This window comes from Perca fluviatilis, chromosome 17 (genome assembly GCF_010015445.1).
Source record: "Perca fluviatilis chromosome 17, GENO_Pfluv_1.0, whole genome shotgun sequence".
In the NCBI taxonomy this organism is placed as follows: Eukaryota; Metazoa; Chordata; class Actinopteri; order Perciformes; family Percidae; genus Perca; species Perca fluviatilis.
This window is the reverse complement of record NC_053128.1, coordinates 22,560,580-22,583,081: the sequence shown is the minus strand read 5'-3', so window position 1 is coordinate 22,583,081 and position 22,502 is coordinate 22,560,580. Positions and strand designations below refer to the sequence as shown.

General features: G+C 38.2%; 1 protein-coding gene across 2 annotated transcripts in view; it reads left to right on the top strand.

Annotated features, from left to right (window-relative positions):
- ccbe1 (collagen and calcium binding EGF domains 1) overlaps window positions 1-16,657 on the top strand; it is a 34,658-nt gene extending 18,001 nt beyond the window's left edge. The window contains exons 3-11 of one of the 2 annotated variants that reach the window (XM_039780042.1): window positions 5,989-6,041; window positions 6,325-6,459; window positions 6,934-7,071; window positions 8,185-8,291; window positions 9,712-9,820; window positions 10,631-10,770; window positions 12,037-12,072; window positions 14,345-14,380; window positions 14,823-16,657. In XM_039780042.1, coding sequence (XP_039635976.1) covers window positions 5,989-6,041; window positions 6,325-6,459; window positions 6,934-7,071; window positions 8,185-8,291; window positions 9,712-9,820; window positions 10,631-10,770; window positions 12,037-12,072; window positions 14,345-14,380; window positions 14,823-15,098 — 1,030 coding nt within the window. In that variant the 3' untranslated portion in view covers window positions 15,099-16,657. Of the gene's footprint in view, window positions 1-5,988; window positions 6,042-6,324; window positions 6,460-6,933; window positions 7,072-8,181; window positions 8,292-9,711; window positions 9,821-10,630; window positions 10,771-12,036; window positions 12,073-14,344; window positions 14,381-14,822 lie in introns of both variants that reach the window. The other variant, XM_039780041.1, reaches the window with a different exon arrangement.
- The last annotated feature ends 5,845 nt before the right edge of the window (window positions 16,658-22,502 follow it).

Genomic DNA, 22,502 nt, shown 5'->3' with positions numbered 1-22,502 from the left:
TCCCATATCTCTACAGTCTGGGACTGAACTCTATCCTCCAAGTTGACAACGCTCACCCCCACAGGGCAGGGTTTATCAGAGACTACCTCCAGAATGTGGGAGTGGAGAGGATGGAATGGCCTGCCAGCGGTCCTGACCTCAACCCCATTGAACACTTGTGGGATCAGCTTGGGCGTGCTGTTCGTGCCAGAGTGACCAACACAACCACGTTGGCGACAAATGCTGGTTGATGAATGGGATGCCATCCCACAGCAGTGTGTGACCAGGCTGGTGACCAGCATGAGGAGGAGGTGCCAGGCTGTTGTGGCTGTGTATGGTTGTTCCACACGCTACTGAGGCTCCTGTTTGTGAAATGAATAAATTGTTCAATTGCCAATATGTCTTGTTTCTTCAAACTTCAATCATCCAAACCACCAAACGCCAAACGAGTCAATGGCAGAATAAGCTGTTTGGCATTGGCAGAGAAGATTTGGCAAATTTTTCATGGGTGCAACTCACATACTCAGCGCTGCTGCTCATCCCACAAATGCATGTTCTAAACAGGAACTAACCAGGCTTTCCAACGGTATAAGATTTATTGCCAAAAAGCATTGCTACCACAGAGAAATAATCTACCAAACACAAATTTCCTTACTTTTTATGCTAAGTTTAATTAGGAATGCAACTAAATGGATCATGAAGTCTATAAACTGTCCAAAAATAATGAAACGTGTCCATCACAACTTTCCAGAGCCCAAAGTGACGGCTTCAGATTACTTGTGTTGTCCGACCAAAACTCAGAGATATTAATTTACAATTATACAAAACCGATAAAAGCAGCAAATCCTTACATAAGCTGCAACATTTTTGTTTCCAAAAATGGTGATCATTATATAATCTAAATTATTGTTAATTAGACTATTATTAATTGATGAGCATGTCTTTTATGTGTCTCAATCCACACCATTCAGTATGAACAGGCTAATCAGCTTGAGTGTGGAAGTTGTGTCCTTTCTACTTCAACAAACATTTTCTCTTGAGTGGAATGCAGACATGCTTTTGTATATCATTGCTAGACAAATAAGCCTCCACTGAGCAGACTGCATGTGTTGTCTCACAGCTGTGTGTGTTGTGTGTGTGTGTGATACCCTTTAGTTTTGTAATTGTTATGCTTGTTACAGAGAAGACCATGCTGGGACGTGATGAAGAGGGCCTCTCGTGAAGGTGCATGTACTGTATGCATCATCCGTGTGCAGTTTTTGCTCATGCTATAGTGGCTTCCACTTTAACTCGTGTGTCGGTGTGAATTAGTGTGTTTCATTAAAAGACAAAGCCAGGCCAGGCCGTTCCACCATGTTGGTTCAGGGGAGGTCCACTGTTTATAAGGTAATTAGAGTGCTTATGGTTCACCCCGGGTAACTGAGGTCAGACTAATCTATGTCTAGATTTCAGAGGGGGGCTGTAAAATGATATGGATCACTTGCAAAATTAAATAACCTTTTTAGGAAGAAAGGGGGGAAAAAAAGGAACAGGTGGCAAAACAATCAGATTGTCTGTGATGTGCTCAAATTTGAACAAGTGCAGGACTCACAGTCTAGCACATCTGAAGTTAAATGTCAGTCAACAAGCTGGTATTGATGCATGTGACTCGGGAAACTCATTGATATTCTTGTGGAAAAGTGTCATGAATGCATTTGGGATATCTTTCCTCCTTGTTCTCACTCATTAATACGAATGAAATGTTTCGAATTTGTTTGCTGATTTGCATGTGAGCAACTAACAAGCTTGCACAGCATTGTATTCTTAGCTGTTGTTATGAAAGGTGCTAAGGCTCTGTGGTCTTGTTTTGTGAACTGAATATTACGAAGCGCTTCACCTCTAATTACCCATGCTTAATCTTTTGAATAGGAGTTATTCTATTAAATGCTGAAATGACAAACGCACGTTCATATCCTGCTCATTGACTGTCCCCTAGTGTGTCACTGTGGAGAGTGATTTAGATCTGAGCTGTTTCTGCTGTTCAAACACAGTGACAGAAGCTGAGGTGGAATGTTAAATAGCCTTCAATTAATACCAGATTTTGACTCAGACAGTTGTTAGAATATAAACAAAGATGTTTGGAAATAATGATATCCTTTTTCATTAAAGCATTTGTGTGCTGTAGCAGAGGCTGGAGTTCATTCACACTCTTCATACATACTGCATTTACAAAAATAGTTCATTTTGTAAAGAGTTCAGTTGGCCCTCCATCGTAGGAAAACATTCAAATTTAAAATGTTTTGTCACTTACCATTCTAAGAAAGCTGTGTTGGAACTGCAAGCACTTATTGCAGACTTAACCATTGCCACAACATGTCATTTGACAAAAAATATCTCTAATGTAGGCAATAGTGTGACTGCAGTCATACTGCATTTGAATGTTCTTCTAACTAGACAATAACACTTAAACCCAAATTTAAAACAAATGTCAGCGCTAACATGTTATACTGGTATCAGGTTTGTGATGTGAATAGTATTTCCATGTATCAGCAGTTTATTTCTGAGACCCATCATATCAAAGACCTGACTGATTTTCCACCCCGAGACAATAAATCATGTAGTTGGTTTGAGCTTATTTTATTGCTTTAGTGCATTGACCTTCATCTTAGTATCCATCACCCAGAGTCTTTACTATGCATGTTGTTTTAACTTGTAGACAGGTCGTATCATTATTATCTCGGTTTTGCATGTCTACTTCTCCTGGTCTGCCTGTTTTGGTGTCAAAACAAAAGGTTATCAAAGGGACAACATAAGAAATCAATAATTTTAAATTTAAAACAATTTGTCTAAGTGCAAAATGCCAGATAATACTGTAATTTTGTTTTTAAAGTGCTTTAAAAGTGCTTTAATCTGCAAGTAACCAAATATCACTCAGATTTCAGATTTGTTTATTTAATAATATAATGAGAGAAAGTACAATAAGGTAGAATGTTATAGGGCTAATAAGCATTTCCCTGAATGATAATTTAATAAAGATACAGTTCAGTACAAAATGAACTTCAACACAGATATGAACTTAGTTTCCGTGGGATGTTGTCGCCTCTCTCAGGATCTTCTGGAGACGGACATAGATGTTTGTTTTCTCATGATTGTTCAACTAACCCTGGTTATTTTGATAAGCTGGTTATTTGCTATAAGTGCCTTCTGTCCTCATGGGGATGTTATTGTGACATGAAATATTGGGTCACACAGGAAACCATCCTTAGATCAGCAGTCTCCCACCCACAAACACCGCAGCATATGCTGAGATGTAATTCACTTACACAAATTGAAAGACAGACAGAAACAACTTTCCAGTTCGGCATGCATTAGTACATTTTACTGCAGTTATCTTAGCCTAAAATATAAGACATAGTACTTCCATACTTAATAAATACCCTACATTTATTAAAAAAATAATAATTTAAGGTGTTTCAGTGACTAGCTTTAGCAAACTGCAGTGCCATACAGTACATAAATAACGAACATACTAAAGAACTTATTAACAAGACTGAGTCTACAGCCATGCTCACATCCCTTTGAGGCTGTACAGTTATTAGATACAATGACAGTTGTACGTATATTGTGTGTGCACTGTGCATGAATCTGTGCCTCCGTCAGTACGTGACTTATTGTCTAAATCACCAATGGACATCCGTTTGATCATTCAGATTCAATATCTGAACAACCTTCAATTCCCCATACTTCATGTGTAGAATCACACAATGCAAGTTCACAATTAACATGCACATGCCCTCAATGAAACACACTAACACTTGCGCACAAAATTGCACACACAGTATATATAGATGCACAAACGCACTATATGTATCCTGCCTCCACCTCATAGAGGGCCCCCTGAGTGGTTAGTGTTTTAATCAAAGATTTGAAATGAGATTGTTGCAGGATAATGTTCTTCAGTGGGAGCCTCAAGCTCAGTGAGGGGGTTCTTATGGTCCTTCTTTAGGTAGCCATTAAGTCGTGTGAGTGAATAAGTACTTGGCTGCTCTGTATATCCTGTACCCATGGAAATTACAGTAAAAGAACTTGACTATAGAAGGTAGACGCATGGGATTGCAGTGGTGCAGTAAGTGATTTACTTTTTTACCAGGATTATATTTCTGTGAGGATGTTATTGCAAAAAGCATGACCTTTTATTTTTTTAGACATGTCATTTGATTCATGAATAATATTGGATGTAGCAAATGGAAAATCATACTGTAATAATGACAAACTTAAATTAAGAAATCCTGTCATATACACTTATTCTGTTCCAAGTCTCTAATGGGCCATTAAGTGAGAGATCTCAGAAATCAAGCAGAAAAATCTTCACAAAACATATTTTTCTCTTCTTACTCTTCCACAACTTTCCCCTCAAAAATGTCCTTGTGTTGGATCTCTTTATGTCTCCTAAGGTGTAGTGTGAGGAGCAGGAATTCAGACAGTTTTAAGCCACATTAGCGGCATGGCTTTAGGGATGGCAATGTAGGTGTGTCAGTCGGTCCACCACTTTGGTCCAGGCTGAAATATCTCAGCAACTATTGGCTGGATTGCCGAGATATTTTGTTGAGATTCATGGTCAATCCCACTAACTTTGTTGAGCTCCTGACTTTTCTCAAGCACCGTGAAGTTGACATTTGTGGATTTAAGTGAAATTTCTTTTGGATGGATTTTCATGACTATTGGTACATACATTCATGTTCCCTTCAGGATGAATCAATAACTTTGGTGATCCCTAAACCTTTCATCAATCTCTGGTCAAATGTTTATTTTGTCCAATACTTGTGGGCAGGTGATGTGTTGAACACTAATTAGCAAGTGTTTGCATGCTACCACACTCAACTAAGATGGTAAACATGGTGACCATCAGCATGTTAACATTGTCGCTGTGAACCTGTTAGCGTGCGGACGTTAGCATTCAGCCTCACAGAGCTGCTAGCATAGCATATAGTATTGTTCTCCTAGAGTGAACGTGGTTGAGCGAAGATAAATCATGTTACGTAAAATAAATGTTTAAATAAATGACACCAATTGTTTTTCAATGCTGGTGAGCAGAGAGGGGAGAGCTTTCATTATGTAAAATGATCAGACAGGCCCATAGGAATGACCAATCATCATAACTGCTCCTAAATAAAAGCTTTAAAGCATTACAGAGTAATCGTTTTTTCAGTACTGCTATTAGAGTGAGTGTCATTGCACTATATTTGCCATGAATTCATGGTGTAATTAGATTTGTTTTCCCCTCCTGTTTGAAAGTAACACCTGGTAACACTTTTCCTTAGAGTGTGAGCGAGGTGTGATTACCTCATAACGGTATGACTCCTTCTGATAAAATATTGCAATAAAATTTCATCATAGAGTTGGTATTTATAAAAACTGAACACAGATGAGGGAAACATGATGCAACAGAGAAGATGTTAAAGAAAAAGCTCATTAATTTGTTGCTTCACATTGTTTCATCAAATTGTTTTCTCTCTGATTAACTATAACTCTCTAACTATTTGGATAGTTGGATAGATAGATAGTAATTTATCTATTCATTCATCATGGCCTCTAATAAATGACATAAATACATAGTGCAGATGTAGTGCAGATGTATGGATTATAATTAAATTCTGGAGCAAATTGGATAGAAAGAAGTATGTACTGTAAGTGAGCAGGAAATAAATTGATGGGATATAATAGATGAAGAGTAAAGTTCAGTATTTGCTCAACAATAGGGGATTCAAAAGGGACATTTTGAAGAGAAATAAGAAATGGCACACAGTCAACCCAGAGAGAGAGAGAGAGAGAGAGAAAGATTCATGAAGATGTTTCCCACGAACACAATTGGAAAAACAGACTGAATCACTGGATCGCAACAAATTCTGCATTTCCTTATTAAAGTTACATGTCAAACATTATGCACACCATATGGAAATATGGTTACCTACTGTGTGTTTGTTAAAGTATTTTGGATTTGTCTTCTTATGTCCATTTGATATTTTACAGAAAGAAATGTTGCAAGGGCTTCAAGTTTGTGTTGGGCCAGTGCATTCCTGAAGGTAGGGGAAATGTTTTGGATGTCTGTCTTGTGTATTTGTGATCACTTTGGAATTCTCTCCCATCATGTTCCATATGGTTGTTGGTCCTTAAAAAGACTTCACTTAACTTTATTATATTTTAACCTCACTGAATGTTTCATAACCCATGACAGAATTAAAAAAAAAAAAAAAAACATTTAAATAAACTGACACATACTGTAGATGGATATGAGATCCCCCGGGGGTTTTTTTTGTGTGTTTTTTTTGTGTTCACACTGATGAAATGCCTAATTCATTTCTACAGACTATGATGTGTGTGCTGGCGCCCCCTGTGAGCAACAGTGTACTGACCATTTTGGTCGAGTGGTGTGCACCTGTTACCCTGGCTACCGCTATGACCGTGAGCGCCACAGAAACCGAGAGAAGCCCTACTGTCTAGGTGAGACCTTGTACAACAACCTCATGAATATAACTTATCTTTAAAAACAAGAATATGATTTACATTCTAATTTTTTTAACAAGTAAATGTGTTAGAAGGCACCGGAGTGGAGCTTGGCCTGTTAGTTAGAAGATGACCTGCAATATCTAATAGCAATCCTAGTACAAGAAGTCTATTAACTATTTCACACAATCTCTGGATTGGATGGTTCGGTTCATTCCCTATTTCAAAACTGAGCTTGGCATATATGTAGAATATTGACGTTATCAGATCATTTTGCTGAATGCTGCAGTTGATGTTAATACACTTTACGAGTTTGAGCCAAGATGGTGGTAACAGTGTAAGATTGTATAAAATATAGCTTTTCTGTAATTTTAATATGTCACTGGATATGTGTGTGTGTTAATTGACTCTGTCTTTCTTTAATTTGCTTGTTGTCTGTCTTCTGTATCTGTCTGTCACTACAACATATAGACATCAATGAATGTGCAGACAAAAACACGACTACGTGCTCTCAGATCTGCGTCAATTCTTTCGGGAGCTACAGGTGTGAGTGTGAGAAAGGCTATTTCCTGGAAGAAGATGGGAAAACATGCACCAAAGGGGAGAGAGGTGAGGGTAGTATTTTTACTCACACATTTTCTCTTTACTCAAGGGCACATCTGACTGTGATGTGGAGCTCATCACACATTATTTGGTGAGAGAAAAAGAGATGGGGGAGGGGGGTTGCTGGGGGTACGGCAAACATAGACACCTGGTAGTCATTACACATCCCAGCTCCTTGTGCATGTCAGAACATTTCTGTCTCCCAAATATACCGCTGCCCCCATGACTCCTGGTCTTTTTTGATTTGCTGGATGCAGTTGAGACGATAATAAAGTATTTTTTTGCCCCATATTCAGTTGCAAATGAAGCGGTCAGGGGCTGCAGATTTGCTACTTCCTCCCATGAGTTTATCTTCCATTACCTACTATAACATTTCAGGAGAAGTTGGAGAGTGAGAAATGATGGTTCATATAGTCATGATCCTGTTTATGTTCTTCTGCTTTATAACGTAGTGGGTAAAATAGTGTCCAGACACTTTCACTCTTCCATAAAACATATGCATTTGTAGAGAACAGCCCATGCTACTACAGGCCAGAGACAAATCAGGAGCTCTGTGCTTTTTACGATTGTGCAAGTTTATTGCTTTAACTTTAATCATAGAAACAAATGTCCACAGTAAGTAACCCATATTTTTGTCAAATAGTTCAAATATAGAAATATGTAATTATATTGTATTATTTTACCTCCAGCAAAGCCAGTAGTCAGACATAGGCTCAGCACTAGTCTGCCCCGCGACTCTGACACATTTACTAGACCACCTTCTTGTCTAAGTCAAGGATTTTAAGTGATCCTCAACACTCGGGTCTCACAAATGATAGTTAGTTATCCTGCACTGTATAAGCCACTCATCCCCTGGTTAGCGCGCACAGTTTACAACAACCATCAAACTGTCACCAGACTACCACTGTGTGACTTAATTTATTTTCTTTTAATAGGATTGCTTTAACACAATTTTAGTAAAAACAATTTAAGACATGCTTGCTAAAATCCTACTTAACTTTTTCACATATTTAGTAAACAAGGTGATATTGTCTTTTTCCATTTTTCTGACGATTTTCCTGAAAGAAACATTCGTAACCTCTGTGACAGAATTTTTTTTATTCTCCCAATTCCCAGCAGTGCATCTCTTTGAGAAGTCTGACAACGTGATGAATGCTGGAACTTGCTCAGCCACATGTGACGATTTCCACCAGATCAGGATGTCTGTCCTTCAGCTTAAACAGAAGGTAAAAGTCATAATAATAACAACAAAAAACACACATTTCTATCTTACAGATGCAAAATAGAATCTATTCAATTTAACTGTAACACTACCCTATTTCTATCTTAAATCAGAATCCTGCAGCTTTTTCTAGTATTCTGTGGTTGACCGCAAAAGGTCCCAGTGGGCATTAAACACACCTTCTTGATTCAGCTGAATGTAAATATCTGCAGAACTGCTCCTTTATTTATCACTACCTAAAGATCTCGCTTTATCTCCAAGGAGTCCATACCTGACAGTATTTCAGAAACAACAGCAGGCTGATTTTTAAAACTTCCTTTAGATTTATTGTAGCACTTTATTTCCTAAAAAGGAAATGTCTAAAACAACTTCCTTTACTGATTTCTTCCATAAGTGAGAATTGGTAGGCTGTTTGTGTGAAACTCAACAGTGGGGTTACATTTCCCTGTGTGTAATCACAGACAATCTGAGCATGAGTCTGTCAACAGTGGCACTCAACACCCTCGGCTGTAACACATTATATATCGCTTCCAGCTGTGTGGTCTCGGTGCTCATGCAGCTATACAGTATATGACGCCTTTTTTCTTAATGTTAATATATTAAGAAAACAAAATGAAAATACTGAATATTATTACAGTATATGAGAAAGTATCTTATCATTTACTCATATGCATCATGGGAAGGTTAGAGTATGGATGTAGGATCACACTGTCACAGGATATAGTCTTGCATAATCCTCACTGATCAGCAGGTGAACCACGACCTCGGTGTGTGTGTGTGTGTGTGTGTGTGTGTGTTTGTGTGTGTGTGTGTGTGTGTGTGTGTGTGTGTGTGTGTGTGTGTGTGTGTGTGTGTGTGTGTATGCGCATGCATTCTGATTTGTAGGCCTTTGCAGCATAGCGAGGTCTTTCACATGTTTCCCTCTGGGATTGCCAGATCCACATGATGTTATACAGAGATCAAAGATAACTTCTCCCAAGGATGCCTCTTAGCATACAGAGCAGGAAAACTCTCCTGGTCTTGCTGAATAATGCAGAGGGGTTGCCTGGCCCTCCATCTGTCTGGGTTGCAGCTTGTAGCAGATGGAGGATCACCTTTCATCTTTGACAGGGAATATACTTTTTACATAATTTAACTTGAAGTTGGCCTCTTCAGTGTGTAATTTTCCTGTCCTGTTTGACACTACATGACTTTATGTATCATTGTATGTTAAACCATTTTAGGAATTACAACCAAATAATTGTTACGCATTTGGATGTTTGACATCACTTCTACATTAAGGAAAAAAGACTTTCAACCCTTGGAAGAATATGTATTTTTGTTGGCTATGTTCTGTATTTGATATATCACTCCTTCAATTATTTGTGGTGGACATTTTGATTAGCCTGTTCAATCAGTCATTATTTTCTGCATCTTTATTCAAGCTTGCCATGCTGTCAAACAGTGCTGACGTCCCTGAGCAGATGACCAGTGAGAAAGTCCTGACGTCGCCTATATTTCTACCAGGGCCTCCAGGTCTCCCTGGTCCTCCAGGTAAACACATGATTCTTAAGATAATAAAACCGTGTCAGACTCTGCTTGAGGAAACTGGCCTGCATCCAGCAGCGATAGTCTGAAGCAAGACTAAGAGCCTACGGCCATGCTAGCGGCTCTGGGAGCCTGTACTTAGGCACAGCTGTGCTTTAAGTTAAATGCTTAAATCAGCATGCTAGCATGCTCACAGGGACAACATTTACCATGTACACCATCTTAGTTTAGTGCGGAAGCATGCTAATATTTGCTAATTAGCACTAAACACAAAGTACAACTGAGGCTGATGGGTAAGTCATTAGTTTGTAGTGCAGGTATTTGGTTATAAGCTAAAGTACTGGACAAGAAAAAAATTGACCTGGTGATAGGGGTCAATGAAACATTACAAGTCATCACTAGGGTGACATGAATATCTGTATCAATGGTAATTCATGTATCATGGTAATTAATCCATTCATTGGTTATACCATACACTTAGAACCACAACTGTCAACCTTAAGGTAGAGGAAAAGTCAGGAGATTATTAGGATTCATAATCTGGGAACCATCCATGTCTGTACCAAAGTTTGTGCCAATGTATCCAGTAGATGTTGAGATGTTTCACCAAATAAATGAAAACTTGTACCTGGTGGAACTAGAGGAATAGTTTATAACATATAATGTCAGTTGGATCGACCAACATTGCCATCTCTAGAGCAACTACCACTGCTAAAAAACATTCAATATATTTTGCAAAAATCATATATTCTGTCTCTGACCTTTTTTTGTGATCATTTATCTTTAGTTCAATAATATCAGTCTGGATTGTTTTAGGAGATCCAGGACCAGAGGGCCCTCCAGGACTTGCAGGACAGTTGGGCCCCCCTGGGCCTCCTGGTCATAGGGGCTTGATGGGACCCATTGGACCCACACCAGACCTGTCCCACATCAAGCGGGGCCCCAGAGGACCCGTGGTCAGTTAATGTATACTTTTTTTTATTATAAATAATTTAGTTTTAATCAAATCTGCCATACAATGGTTCACCCCAGATAAAATAGACACATTTACTCAGTATTTTTATACAATTTAATTTGTCACATTTCTTAGATCTAACAACATAGGCTATTGAATCAGCAAGTATGGGACGGTGTGTGTGCTCTTCTGACGGACCTCCACTGCTCTGGGTTATTCCTGGATACCAGTCTCTTAAATCCACCTTTGCCATTTGACACGTTACAGCTGAATTACTCAGTTAATCTGGATGACAGCACTGAATGCATTAAAACCATGAAAAGCTCTTTTAACTTCCGTCAATGTTTTTTTTGTTAATTTTTTCACCAAAATTATCTAAGTAATTTAGTAATCCTGCATCATGAGACAGGCCTCAGGAGAGCTGTAATTTTGTCTTAATAAAGAGAGCATAAGTAGGGAGCAACCAGGTATCTACAATACTTCACTCCCCCTCTTAAGGAAACCTACACTTCTGTAAGGTGAAAAAGGATGACACACTGTAACGGCAATAATAACAAAGAAAGCAGAATCAATTTACAGTTTTAGTTGTTTTCTTTGGCATGCTGTGTTCTTGTGCAGCGCTCGGTCTTGCCTGCGAGTGTGAAGTGAGTGTTAAAAGTGTGGGATCTGAATCAAGAATGTGGCCACAGAGACATGTTTCCAGTTTTTAAAGCTTAAGTATTTATGCAATATCCTTTATTGATGAATCAGACCATCAACACTTGCAATTAGTCATATCATGAGCTGCATGAGGCCAAACTCTGTGTGTTGTGTTGTGTTGTGTTGGGTTTCAGAGATGATGAACGTGGTATAGTGTGTGACTCACAGGCTTGGTACTGATCTGAATATATGCCCTACTCCATATACAATGTCTTTTCACTTCTTTAATGATGAATATCCCAGGAAGGAGATCAAAGCACTCTGTACTATTGAGCTGAAGTCAATCAAAAATGACCTAGAGGCAGGCACAATGTTAACCCCAGATAATCGTTGTTGGTGGAACACAAGGAAGATGTCAGTTTTGAAGTTAAAAAGATTTAGAACATTAACACGTCTGGGTGCAAGGTAGGAAACGCCATCTGATAGATTGTCACGTGCAAATTAACATTTACGGATTTTACAGTATCCAGTTGTATGTCTTTGGAGTGTGAAAGGAAACTAACATAAACATGCAAACTTGATTGAAACAGATTTGAAATACAATTTGTTTTTTTTATTCATTTAACAGGGGCCTCCAGGAGCACCAGGGAAAGATGGCCTAAAGGTGAGGTCAGATGCTGTTTTGTCACCCAATCTTGTCCTATCTGTGTAACATAACTTTTCTGTAAAAAAAAAAAAAAAGAATCTTTAGTTGCACTTTGTAGAATGGGTCCAGCATGTTGCCCCACAGGCAGAGGAGTCATTCATGTTGGCAGCAGAATTTGACTCTTGGCTCACTGAACGCGGCCTCTCTCAAAAGAAAGATAAGAGTTGCAGGAGGTTCAAAAGTACCATCAAAATCCATTTGGCTCATCTGTCATCTCGTCTGTCAAAAATATTTCTCAATAGCCAAAATGTTTTTCAGCTTCGCCAAATTTATACAAGGGGAAAACCACAAGCCAGGTGCCAGGATTTTCACAAATCCTCAGTTTGTTCCTGCGGGTGATAGATCACTGCGAGTTGCTACAAGTTTACAGAGGAAGACTGGTGTGCCAAACAGCAATAGTCACTATTTTGATGTTATGTTGAATTATTAAAAATGTGCATGATTTGGTGGAATAGCTTCTCCGTATGAACACAAGCAGAGCATTGTTATTTGGTGTCTGAGTGGACATGTATAGGTTCAAATGATTGTACCCAAGACCGAGCATTTTGGGGACAAACTTGGATTTGAGATTACAGATTATATCAGAGGATCACTGTTTGTTTAGAGTGATATAACCTCTCACCTGCAAACACGTTTCTCCGGCAACCGGAGTAAGAATTGACCCAAATCACAAGAAGCTGAGGCCCACAGCAAGTCTATTCAAGTGGCAACCAGGTAACTTCCTCCTGACCACCAGTGTCAATGCTCTGGATACCTCTGGGCTAGTGCGGTTGTCTGGAATTATCACATGGATTTGGTTAACGGTGCCTTTGGATCAGCTGACGAAAGGTAGTCACCAACTTTCAAAAGGATAACTGGAATGTTTTTTTCTGCATAGCCTCCCCGTGAAGCCTAAGGCAAAGTGTTAAAGAAAAAAGGCTCCAGCACATGGTTAAGTCTTAGATTAAGGAGACACAATGCAGATTCCACTCTGGTTACACTGAGATTTCTGTTTGCATTTTTTTGTATTTAACCAGATTTGCTCGTGCATTCCATCTCATTTTGTAATAATCCTAGAAAAGAAAATCAAAGAGCAGCTGAGGTTCGGAAAATATGATGCCATCTTTGTTGTTTGCAGATAATGTCGTTTCGACTTCTGCAGTGTGCTTCAAAGCAGTTAGTTTATTATTGTCATTAATGATGACAAAGCAAATATGAACATCATTTGAGACCATGGCAACAATAATGGTACACAGATGAGCTATAAATGCAAAACCTATTGGAAACAAAAGTCAGGATTATTGTCATTTTGGTCAATAATGATTCAACAATGACGAGTCATCCATGTCACACTGTCTGAGAGAAGTACGAGGTATCAAAGCTGAATAGAGTGTGGTCTTGTTATACCAGTATCACTGTTTGCTTAGCTTGTGGATCACGTATGGAACAACTTAGGTGCATCTGCTTTATTGACATAGTACCTTGGTATTCTTTCACTACAGCTGAGATGTTTGTGTGGATAGATTGGAGGTTGATGGTAATCTGTCTCTCTGAGTAACAAATCCAAACCATCTGCCAAAACACTCACAGCCCCAGTGTGACCCAGAGCACGGCTAACAACCACCGTGGTCAGGTCAATGTGTGTCTGTGTGTGTGTGTGTGTGTGTGTGTGTGTGTGTGTGTGTGTGTGTGTGTGTGTGTGTGTGTGTGTGTGTGTGTGTGTGTGTGTGTGTGTGTGTGTGTGTGTGTGTGTGTGTGTGTGTGTGTGCGCTACCGTATGTCAACTGGCTGCCATTATACTTCACAGTCGAGCTTCAAACAGCCCACACTTTTTTGTCTTTTACATGCGCAGGATGCAGTTTCAGGAACAGTTCTACATTTCGGGAAATATACTTATTTGCTTTCTTGCCAAAACGTATATAAGAAGATCGATACAACTCTCAAGACATGAAAGTGATGTTGTAAATTAAGGCAAGAAAGCGAATAAGCTTTTTTCCCCAGAATGTCAAACTATTCCTTTAACTGGCTGAGGCAATAATATAAAATCTAAACTGATTTTAATCATCCACAAAACAGGTTTCATTAAAATGATATGCTTGCTTATTCAGGCATTTGTGGTTACTCTCTCAGATTTCTCTCCCTTCCTCTAGCTCTTTTAAAAGGAAGTTCACTAACTAGAATTACATGAATTCTTCTGGTTCTTTCCCCCCGCTGTAATTCATGTAAGCTAAATATTTTGTTGTTTCCCCAGGGGGATCGAGGAGCTCCTGGGCCTGTCGGACCACCAGTAAGATTCTGCCTATCTATATTGATGCCACACTATTATAACTTGTTACCATTATCCAGAACAATACAGTTAAACGAAAGCATGTCTGAAAAAAAGACGACTGTGGACTTAATTAATTAAATTAATTAAACGACACAGTTAATGATACTGTCAAACTCAAAGTAAATAGTATCCAGTACAGAGTAAGCATTATCCTCTTAGATAAACACTGATGGTGCTAACGTTAACAAATCCTAAGAAAAAGCTCAGTAGCTGTAGGTCTGTCACAGACAGCCCATTGATCAGCTGGATTTCTGTTGGGATAAATATAGAGAAATGTAATCTTTCCGTGAAAAAAGGAGAGTAAGCTTAATTATATGTCCACAAATAATTTGTAAGATAATAAATGTATTTACATATATTATTTGTAAAATAATTAGTTTTTGTCGTTCTCGACCCCCAGGGCCCTCCAGGCTCCTTTGATTTCCTGCTTCTCCTGATGGCAGACATCCGTAACGACATCGCTGACCTGCAGAGCAAGGTGTACGGTCGACCGATGCACTCTCCAGGAGAGGACTTTCCTTCGGTCCCCGACAGCTGGTGGGACAACCAGGACAATCTGGATACAGGCTCAGGTGAGGACTACAAGGAACCTCCAGCTCGAACAGGCGGAGGGTCTAAGAGGAACCGGAAGAGGAAACCAGCACGAGAGAGAACAGACTTTGACTGGAATATTTAAAGAGAGTGGGTTTAAATACTTAATCTCAGGTGTAAATATTGTAGTAGTTTGCTTTCTTTTATTTAAACAGAATGCACTGTATGCCTGTGAATCAGATGTTTATTTTTGTATGATATACAAAAGTTTGTGTGAATATTTTTTAACAAAATGAGTAGACTGTGCAAATGCATGTTTTTTTATTCTATATATTTTTTTTTTTAAACATATGGTTCCTTCACAGCACATTAAACAAGTCTCTCATGGAAGCAGTTTTTACCTCTTTACTTTATGACATTATATTTCACTCAAATTGTATTAGAAATGGAGCCACACGCTAAATAATGAACCAACTGACAATAGAATTGGAAGAAGATGGAAAAGAATACTTGCATTGCCGCGTTGCTAAGCATGTGTACATAAACATACAAGGAAAAATTTTTTTCGTTGTTTCAATGTAAAAACAAGGACAAAAAAGCTGAACAAAGATGGGTAAACATTATGTACATACAAGTAGGTGAAAAAATAGATGTATAGCTGTGTGGATCATAGTTGACTGATAGTTCTCCACCAGAGGGAGACATTCTCAAAGACACTTCTGGGTCATTTTACATTATAAAGTTCTTTACTCAGCGATACTGAGAAATAAAGGGTTAATGAATCTGTAACATCCTACAATATGATTACTTAGTCTAAAGAAAGGCAACATTTCCAGCTGCTGCTTCCAGCTTTTGTGTGCAGTCTTCCAAGGCTAAAGATTCAGAACTTTTACAAAAGAGCTCATCTTAAGGTCAGTCAGGATATTTACTTAGATGAGCAAACTTTTACTGTACATAATCACTGTACACAACATTATAGTGTGTTATAAACTATATAATGTTTGTAAATGCTAAAAACGGGATGTAAAGTAGTAGTAGTAGTGTTACCAATTAAATTGTTCATGACTATTGACCTTTTGAAAGATGCTTTAAAAAAGCATGTATAACTTTAAAAATGTAAAATCTTACAACACCAATAGGCTTAAACAATGTAACATTACTGTAGTTCTTGCCATTATCCACATTAGACTGAGGGCTATGAAGTCATTGCTGGAAGAGACTGAGGTTTGGCCTCTGAATTGAGAAGGAGGTTTAGCGTTGGGCTTCCAGCTGTTTTTTTATGTAGTAAAGCGTTTTCTGAAGTCATAAACTTCACCCTGGTCCCTTTTACTCATAACTTACATCTCACTCTGTCCTTTATTTTACGAAGAGAAGTTGCAGACATGATCTCTAGGAGCTTGACCGAAACAAGGTGATGTCATTTTTATTTTCATACATAACAAGAACATGAAATAACATTCAAAACAGGCAGCTCAAGAAACCTTTAGTCTTGTTTATCAGCACTGGTCTAACTTCTAAAGTTAATTTATTATCAGTATTGATTCTTATTGTTTTAATTAGGTGTTTTATAACTTCATTGTTAACTATATAAGTAATTTTACATTAAGTACATTTTGCTGGTAAAATTTTCACTTAAAGAATGTGACTTGTAATGGTGTATCCTTTGCTACTTTTCCTAAGTAAAATATTTAAATACTTCTTCAACCACTGATAAGCTGTGATAAATAAATGTGACCAAAAAACACCGATGTATGAAATATGTGAATTGATGTGTGAAAGAGTGTAGTAGAATGTAGCTAAGTGACTTTAATCAAGTATTGTACTTAAGTACAATTTGAGGTACTTGAGTATTTTCTTTTGATGCCCATATATATACAGCTATTATTAAAGTTTAACATTTTAAATTAAAACAACAATCCATTAAATATTTAACCAGGCAGCAACTAATGAGCTTCTAATTATCGATGAATCTATTCTTGATTAAATTGTAAGTAGTTAAAATTGACTTCACCTGAGCATCTACAATATTAAAATGTTGCTTACATGTTAATGTATCAATAATAATCTTATACATAATCGAGTGACCCTCTCAAAGGGGTCATTCTGCATGAATACTTTTACGTTTGATACTTGAACTATATTTTACTGTTAATTATTATTTTTATAGTGTGGTACTGCTACTTTTACTCAGGTATATGATTTAAATATTTATTCTACCACTGCCCACAGTACACTGTGCCCCACACAGTCATGCAGTACTCCTTTAACTCCACTAGGTGGCAGTCATTTCTCAGTTACATTCAGTATGTACTGTGTGATTACACCCCTCTGAATGATGCACAGCACAGAGTATTCAGTGAAGTTATTAAACGATGCGGTGTAGTTCACAGAGACGCACATGAAGATAATCAAAACCCAATTATGAATAAACCTTTGTGGAAATGTCCACTCAGCGTGGGTAATGTGTGTTTTCTGGTTAGTTTTGAACTCAGTGACTGAAAGATGTTCTTATGCAACTATATTTAACATCTTTCTTTTTAAAGATTGTTTGACAACATGGTGGGATTCCACCAGTGACATTAACTGTAAAAGACCAATGTAATGCACTTAAATCAGCAATGCATTGCATTTGAACATTAGAATTAGACATCATCCACGCCACGTTTGTTGCCAAGGAAAACTAAGAATTGTGTTATTGCATAATTATCTATCGCAATTCCAATCATCATTTCATTAACAACACAAAGAAAAACACATTTGTGAATTTCTTTTAGCGCATGCCAAGAAGTCCTTCAAAACAGTCAGATGCCACCTTCATTAAACATGACATCATTGTTTAAATGTTGCATATTTGCACAATGAGCCCATTTTCAGAGAACAGTACGTGCCAGTACGTGATTCCCATTTGATTAAAGAGGGGCCGAAATTAAAGTCCTGCGCACATCCTTTTAACGAGCTTGGGTGATTTTGTCTGGAAAAGAACTTGGCAATATATGTCTGCAAAATCTCTTCTGGAAGTAATTAATCACCATCATAGAAGGGCAAGCCTTAAAAGATTTCCAATATTTGCTGAAGTGCCCCCTTGTTCCTAATTATATCTCCCTGCTTGTCCCCCTCATTATTTAGAACTACCCACAAAAATATGCAACACTGAATGAGAACACCCCCAGCCCCCTTTCCAAAGAAAATGTTTAATAACCAAATTAATGAGTGTGTTACTGTTCTGCCATAGTGGCCTTAATGAGGTAATTTAATTAGTAGCGGCTGCCCAGAACTGTTGGAAACCGATAGAGGAAACAAACAGAGAGAGGCAGCATAGAGAAAATTAGTGTTACCCAATTCATTCATTAATGCATTAGTGTGGGCAGCAAATTAACTGCCCCAAAAACCCCCCATTCAGTGAAGATTATGATGAAAAAAATACATTGTTGCCCTCCGACGTAATTACAAGACAGTGCAAATTCAATTCTAATGAGGCGAAAGGCACCCCCTTAACATACATCCCCTATTTCCCCCTCTAAAGGGGCTTGCTCTTGTTGGAGCCTAAGTTTAAGGAAGTATTGAGAGTGAAGGAGACAATAATGAGAGATTGGCCTGGCCTTAAGTGCTTTATATGCTGCAAGCAGGTAGAGAGGATTGAATGGCTCTCTTTCTGGGACTCCTGGGGGGCCTGTCTTCCCAGCACAACACTTGGCCCTGAGAAAAGGGTCTGCTGAGGAGCCTGGAGAGTGAATGGACCTGTGCTGCAGTGGGTCAAACTGAATGGCCACAAGTTCTTCAATGATTACAAACTATGTTGTGCCGGGCCGGGCTACACACATGTACACAAACTCACACAAACTCACACAGAAACACACGTAGATGGCCCTCACCCTTCCACCTCTCCCTCTCATTGAGTTATCTTTACTCAGGCTTTGTCTCCTCTAATTGGAGCTGATGAGGGACTAATTGGTAGCTTTTTTACAACACCCAGTACTTAAGCAATGGCAAGCCGAGGGAGGCAGCATGAGCAGAGTTAATGAGAGGCTTTGCACAAATAAAGGCTTTAAAATGGGCCTGTTTCACAGAATGGAAGAAGAGGAAAGTTGAGAATATCTTTTGTGTCCTCCACATCTTTCACTTATGTGCAGGTATCTGAAAAGAAGAGGGAGTGGTTGAGGGCACACAGTGGTTGCCGAAACGTTGAGCACTTGTGCGCATAAAAGGATCTGTTCTGTATTGTTTGGGGCCCATCGTTTAGTGTGTCTGTTAATAATGAGAAAGGACTGCTCTTCAAATGAATGTGGCAAAGTCCTTAGTGGACAATAAGTGCCCTCTCTTGGCTGGACCACACTGGACCGTGTTGAAGCAATCTGAAATAAAGGTTTAGTCCTTCTGCATTGTTGAGGGTGAGTATGTGGCCTATGTGTGTAGAATTGGGCCAACAAATAAAACAGCAGCAAAGCCAGTCTATACTAATGTGGAGTAATCATTAAATCTTAGTTTGGAATTATCATGATCAAAATCTGGTTTTAACTACAGTAAGTAGGGCCTGTTGGATGCACTTCCATCATATTTTACACAGCAGAAATACTGAAAGAAATCGAAGCTCATCAGATGGTATTTTAAGCATTAAAAAAAACATGCTCTCCTCGTCTAGGGCCAGTTAGAGATTTGCATCATGGTGGTAAACTTAAGAGCACAGCGGGCTCAACCACAGGACATTTCCTCAGCATGCTGTCATCTCAGCAGACATTTTGTTCTTGTGATAATGGATTGCTTTGTGCTTTTCAGGTATGAATAAACACCATGAGGCAACAGGCTTCATTTAACTAAGCTGCAGTGTCACACCAGGAGGTGACAAGCCACTCTCCCTTTCCCCCTAATGTGACATGGGTAATACAAACACCTTTAGATCCTCCAGATACAAGTAGCCCCATGCACAACACAACTGTTATTTGTTTATCTGATGTGGATCACTAAATTTGGACTCATCCAAATGATGGCCAAAATACACACAGCAAGTGGATGTGAGGTAGAACATTTCAAGTTATTGGCTTTATTATGGTTAAAATTAAAGAATTAATAGATCAAACTAGATTCAGTGTGGGTATAGATTGATAAAATGCAGATCTCCAATAGCCCTAACCCATGCGACACGTTTACTACAGCATCCTATAATTCACTGGCCAAATATTTGTGCTGACTCATGTAATAGGCTATTCACAGTCTCAGTGACCCATTAACATCCTACAGGTTCTCATTGTCTACCACTAAATGGAACCATTAGCATTGCTATTGTTATTTAAATCCTACATTTCCTTACAAAGAGTATGGTTTAACTCTCTAATGAGGCCTTCCTCAAACAAAGGACATAGGCCTCTATTTTCTCTGCTCTCTAATCCACTGCAACCTAGTGCTTTTCATGAGTTTTAAATGTTACACTAGAGTTATGAGAATTTCTTAATTTAAAGTACTGCACCTTTTTGTTTTCCTATAGATTATATAATTATTCACTGTGTCTACTCATGCACATCCTAATTTTCCTATAGAGAGCATCAAGATCTTTTCATAATCAGGCGTGTGTCCTAATACATCACTTTTCAGAGTTGCATACCCTAAAGCTTCTCTGATATATGTCTGTACATTCACAGTGTGTCTAACTATACTATTTAAAACACTACATGGAACCAGTTTAATAAGTAACAGACATTCCTGTCATACTTATGTATGCATAAATACATACATAGATACTTACTTACTTAGGCCTTTGTATTCCCTAACATTGACGAAGCCATCCAATCTTGTGCCATTCGATCCATTTGGCATCATTCCTGCTATAGAACGGATTTTATTATGTCACTTTGACTTTGACATTAACTCCTTCAACACAAAGAGGGAAAAAAAATAATTCAAGTTGAAATTTTTGTGATTGTGATTCATCTTAATCCACTGTGGATTGACTGAGCACCAACTACCACCATTAAGGATAACAAACGTGTGGAAATTATGTAAATGGCCTTGCAATTTGCTGATCATTTGCCAGAATAGTCAAAATCCCTAGATTAGTGGCACCACAATGGCCTGTTTCGTTAAGGGGGTTTGTTTCTGAACCCGTAATCACAGGCCCTCACAGAAAGTGATGCTGCACCTCCAGAAGCAATAGGAAGAAGCTGGTGAAAGTAGATAGAAAGCGAGTGGCACATTATTGTGCATCTCCTGTCTCCCGCTGAGACTTTCAGACTGCAGTCAGCATGGCTACGTCATTTAACCTTTCTCTGACCTCATGCAGACTAATGAGCGAGCCAGAAAAAAACAAGTGATGCTACAGCAGCTGAAAGCCTTCACTGTATGTGGATTTTGACTTACCTGAGACATATATGTTTGTGGCTTGTTTCATTGTGGTTCTTTGATTGCTAATTCAGCTAATTTGTATATCATATAAAACATTTTTGTCCAGGTGCAATCTGTGCAGCATGTAGTAATGATAAGGAAAATGCCTATTGCTGACATGTCCCACAACACAAATACACTATACAACACTATTAATAAACAAAATATTAGCTAAACATATCTTAATATGTATGGCATCCTTTGAAAGTACATTTTTTAAATACTGTAAGAAGTCTTACTTTCATTATGTACACACAATCACAGGAAATCAGCCATCATTAGATTTATTTTCATTATTATTATTTACACCTGTGCGTTTCTTACTGTGACAGGTCAAAATGTCTTCTGTGAAAAAGGCCTATTGATCAAATTACTAAAAACAAAGAGGTCTGGAGCAGTTGTCAGGTTGGTAATCCAGCCTAAACATGCACAGTTTTGTACATTTAAAAAATATATCTGTATTAGAGCTGACAATAATAAATCCATTCATCCATCGATTAACAGAAAAATAATGGAAAAATATTTTGATGATCAATAATCATTAAGTCATATATCAATCAATATTGCTAAAAATATCTCAGTCCCAGCTTGTCATTTGTGAGGATTTAATGACACCATCATCTTTAGGAGATTATGATGGGCATATTTGACTATTTTCTGACATGACATTAGTGTTAGTGTTTGCATTCGTAGTAGGTGTAGTATTAGCACAGTGTCAGTATTACCTTACAGTGGTATTAGTATTTGCATTAGCAGTAATATCAGTACATAACATATAGCAAAACTATTAGCATTAGTATTTTTGACAATGTACCAAAATATCAAACGCACTTTAGGAAATTCTGATGGGCATTTTTCCAAAATGTTCTGACATTTTATATGTCAAACAATTAATGGAGAAAATAATTGGAAGATTAATCGATCATGGAAAAGAAAAAAACAAACATTAGTTGCAGCCTTAAATTTGTATGCATGCATATACCCTTAATATATCCACATGTCTGTATTCTTATTGATTTATTATTATTTATTTTACTGACAACGTGACGTAAAAAAGGCCCCTATTGTCGACTCAGCTGTAACCTTAAAAAAAAAGAAGAAAAGAAAGAAAAAGGAACAAAAAAACCCGACCAATCAGAAACCGCCCTGTTGGCCCTACAGACATCCCGTCATGCTC